At 29.4% G+C, this 4372-nt stretch overlaps 1 protein-coding gene across 1 annotated transcript; it reads right to left on the bottom strand.

The window, feature by feature from the left end:
• Positions 1-1851: 1851 nt before the first annotated feature.
• LOC136979183 (patched domain-containing protein 3-like) lies at positions 1852-3557 on the bottom strand. Its single transcript, XM_067275114.1, has 2 exons — positions 2828-3557; positions 1852-1979 (listed from the first exon to the last, which is right to left on the bottom strand). The coding sequence occupies exons 1-2, from the start codon at positions 3555-3557 to the stop codon at positions 1852-1854; spliced, it is 858 nt and encodes a 285-aa protein (XP_067131215.1).
• Positions 3558-4372: the final 815 nt, after the last annotated feature.

Raw genomic sequence — 4372 nt, 5'->3', positions numbered from 1 at the left:
CGTCATTTGAAAAATAATACATTGAGAAGTAGTAAGTAGCGATATCTAGTAGCTACTGTATTTCATTACAACATTCAGAATGCATGACGTAAAGTCGGCCATTTTGAATCGTTTCACCGCTGTGACACGTGGTGTAATTTTTATAGGTGTTGTTTTATTGCAATCCATTTGGATATCGGTTTTAATCGAAATACTTTGAGTTAAATAATTTAATTAAGGTACAGTTTGTTGATGACTACATTCGTAACCACTTATTTTAATAAATAACATTGGATTTCTGTAATTCAAAAATTATAACCATATTTTGTTATAAACAAGAGAAAATTGTACCTTGGGACAGTGAATTTCTTGTACGTTGTGACAGTCCCAAGGTACAAGGCATTGCTTTTCTCAAATATTTAATTAATTTTTTCTGTTTTCTCTCTAGTGAAACCGTGTTTTATATTTAATATCTTGCACAGACACAATGTAGTGACGAACTTAAACATTAGGCAAATTTTTCATCTTTATTCAGTTAGGACGCTTTCTACATTAGGCGTTTCGGGCTCCTGCCCCTCATCAGCCAACTAAACAATAAATATACACATTTATATTTTTTATTTTTATTTTTATTTATTTAATATCATTTGGTTTACTTTTGTCGTTATGGTTTAGACTGGATTCAATGCGTTACCTGTCGATTCTGGGTGCACGAAGATTGCACCTTTTTTGAAAATTACTCTCAGAAATGCGGTATTAATCCTAAAAAAATTAGTAAGTAGTAATGTTTGTGACCTATATTTGTAATGACTATTGTTTTTCTTAATGCAAAAATGAGATTATCTTTGGTTTTCAATCATTTAAATGCCTTCTACAGAACATTTAAGCTTTATACTTACCTGCATTTCCAGCATATGACACATTTTTGTTAACTGATAGAGCTAATATTGTAAGTTTATCCAAGTCTTTTCCCTTATAACATCTTTTTTTCATCTGGCGGAAGTTAAAATTTACAAAAACGTTTGGATTGGTTCGTGTCTCAAGGTACAATCCATAATTGTACTTCGGGACAAATATCTGTAAGTAATTATTTGACATTTTTTCATAAAATTGACATAAACAGTTGTAAAATACCATAAAAATAATAAAGAGCCTTGTGAAAAAATTGCTTGTACAAGTAGTGCCACGAAGACAAAATATTTTACACTTGATTTCGCGTGTTATAGATGGTAACAGTGCCTAAAGATAGTATGACTAAAACGGCACGACAAACCTTGCCAGACCGCGTGTACAATAAACCATACGAAGAACAAAGTTATTACATTGTAGAAGGCCGATTCCTCAGGAGAACACTGCTGCAACGTTAAGTTTTGCGAAAACTGGAGAAAACTTTACGGAAACATTTCGACCTTTGAATCAAACTTATGGATGCGTTGCTCTAGGTCGTACGCAATGTTATGAATGGTTTACCCGATTCAAAAGCCAGGTGGTATTTTACTCCTGAGGACCGGAGAAAATCTAGGGATTTAGAGGAAATCTATATAAATGTACGGTACAATACATAGTAAAATGAATAGCATACGTTTATTTAAAAGTAATCATTCAAAGTCAGAACAAACAAAACTTTTTAATATTTTTTGTTCTCAGTAAATTTTCGTGCGATAAAGAGTTGTTGTTTAATAAAAATAGACAAAATCTGCCCAAAAGAGATCACCATTTATTTTCTCTGTGTTCCAAGACAATACACTTTTCGGCGACTGACCTTTCTTTCTAGGCTACTTGTCGCCGGAAGTTACTAAAAAGTCCTTTTAAAAACACAAAACATTTTAAATTAAAATTATAGATAATATATAAAAAAGGAATTGGTGACGCTCAGATGTCTTGCCTGCATCCACCTATACCTTCTTGTTCTTCTGCAATTAAACAGTCGTCATATTTATACTCTTTCATAGAAACAGTATTCAGGTCCTTAGGTCTACAGTAAACTTCTTTGAAAATACCTATATTTTTTAGATTTGGTATTTTCAAAAAAATCTAAAGAGAAGATCTAAAGCATTGAATTCTACATTTTTTGTTGCATTAAAATTAGTATTTATTTCATAATTTTCAAATACAGTACGATGAAGCAAACATTGGTAAATTAAACGATATAGAGCATGAATTAAAATATTACCAATTAAAATTCACTTATAAAATGTTAACTGCTTACAAGCAAATTATGTTAGAAAAACGTTTCAGTTTACTAAACACAATAATTGTTTTAAATGTCTTCGATTCGGTCTAAAATTCGATTTGAACATGCGAAGATCTAAAGCACTCAACTGTACTTAAATATACGATAAATTTATAAATGGAATTTCAAAACTGGTCTGGCTTATGACTATTTATTCAGAATGTTGCCAAGTTTTATCCAATTCTACACAATGATAAAGATATACAGTATTATTCAATTACAATGTTAAATTGAGTAAATATATTAGTTTTAAGTACAGTACAATGATTAACTACTATAAATTTTAACTTCATATATAAATATTTTCAACAATTCAATAATAGAAACCACAATAATATCTCTAAAGTAATTACACAATATTAATTTGTTTCTTCCAAGGAAAGTGAATTGAATCGACGATACTAAGGATAACGGGCAATACAATTAAACTATTATACATTGAAAATATCATAACTAGAAGAATTACCTTATAAAATACAATAAACAAATAAGACGGTCCGAAAATACAAAATATTGCTCCGATGACAGTAGATAAACACCCTTGAACAATCGGATATCCTATGCATTGCAAGGATGCTTTTATTTTTTCGTTAGGATCTGTTTCTTTGCAATTACTGTAAGCGTGAGCAACGTGCACCGCGTAATCAACACAAAATCCCGCGCTCATTATTAAAAACATTACAGAAATCAGATCTAAACCCACATTCCATGCACTTCCGTAACCCAAAGTTTCCACTTGAATACAAATAACAGTAAATAAAACAACAATGCTATAATATATGTCAGAAATAAATGCAAAAAATATAACAAATACCGACAAAATAGCGATTCCTACGGCTTTTAAGTATATTGCAGGCATATTTAAATACTGATCGTAGAATACAAACCAGAAGTTATAAACAAACACATCATATTTGCTGTCAGCTGCAAGTTTACGTAATTCTTCTATTAAGAATTTTTCGTCACTTCCGTTTCTGACGTTACGACATGTAAGTAAACATCTCGAAGCTATAATTTGATCACGTTCCTTATTCCACACGATATCACTTTCAAATATTCCATTGCGAAATTTTAAAAACACTTTTTTTAGTCCTTCTAGAAATCCCTGTGTTGTGTTTACGTCAAAATCTTTAATCAAGTAATTAATTCTAGAATCACGAATATAAGACAAATATTTTTTCAACCAACATTCTGTATAATTTGGTCCAGTCGTGTAAGGAGCACTTTCGAATGTTCTTAAGATGTTTTCTATATCCATTTGAACGTTTGCATTTGAATAATCTAGAGTTTGATTAAACACTAGCATTACTCTATGAGGATAATCGGTGAAATATTGATAATGCATTTTCATATATTTCTCACCATAAGAATGGAATGGAAAAACATTAGTATAATCCATTCCTTGTTTTATGGAATTAATATTATAAATTGCTCCTGCTAATAGACAAGTGAATGAAAATATTATTAATACTTTTATAATGTTCTGACTCAAAAAACCACCCAATTTTTCGGGGAATCTTTTCACTTTCTTGATGACCTTTAGAATTTTTTCGATCTTTGATGTTTTTCTTTCTACAATAGAAAAAGTATAATTTAAATATACTTGTAAAATGGTGATAAACCTATATTTAATTTATCGTATGTCTTTAAATATTCTGCTTGATTTTAATGCAAGAAATTCTGCTAATGGATTCAAAAATGTAAAACGAGTATTACTCGGTGCAATAGATATTTGCAGAATTTATGTAATATTAGACTATTATTTGACAGTAATGTTCATACTTAAAATAATGAATGTTGCAAAAACTTAAGAAATTTATTTTAATATTTAAACACAAATAGTAATAGCAAATATTAGCGTTATTTCATACTTTTTAAATGTTCCTTAAAGTTTTTCTCTATTTATAACGTTCAAAACATTTAAAGTAATAATGTATTTATTTTTATTTGTTCATCTTTATATAAATAATGTATCATTCTCGTATAGGTAAAATATTTTGTATTATACAGTTCATGTGCATTCTGAAAATAGGAGAACACAATCATTAAATGTTAGATACTATTGCATTAATAAAATGCTTGTGTTACAGATGGATTGTCCACAGGATTTTCTTTTAATTTTTTATTGAATTTTATCGTAAATGTTTTTATAGCACATTT

This window comes from Centruroides vittatus, unplaced genomic scaffold, assembly GCF_030686945.1.
Source record: "Centruroides vittatus isolate TY-2023 unplaced genomic scaffold, ASM3068694v2 contig_595, whole genome shotgun sequence".
Classification (NCBI taxonomy): Eukaryota; Metazoa; Arthropoda; class Arachnida; order Scorpiones; family Buthidae; genus Centruroides; species Centruroides vittatus.
The sequence above is the reverse complement of the archived record's forward strand: the minus strand, read 5'-3'. Positions and strand labels throughout refer to the sequence as shown.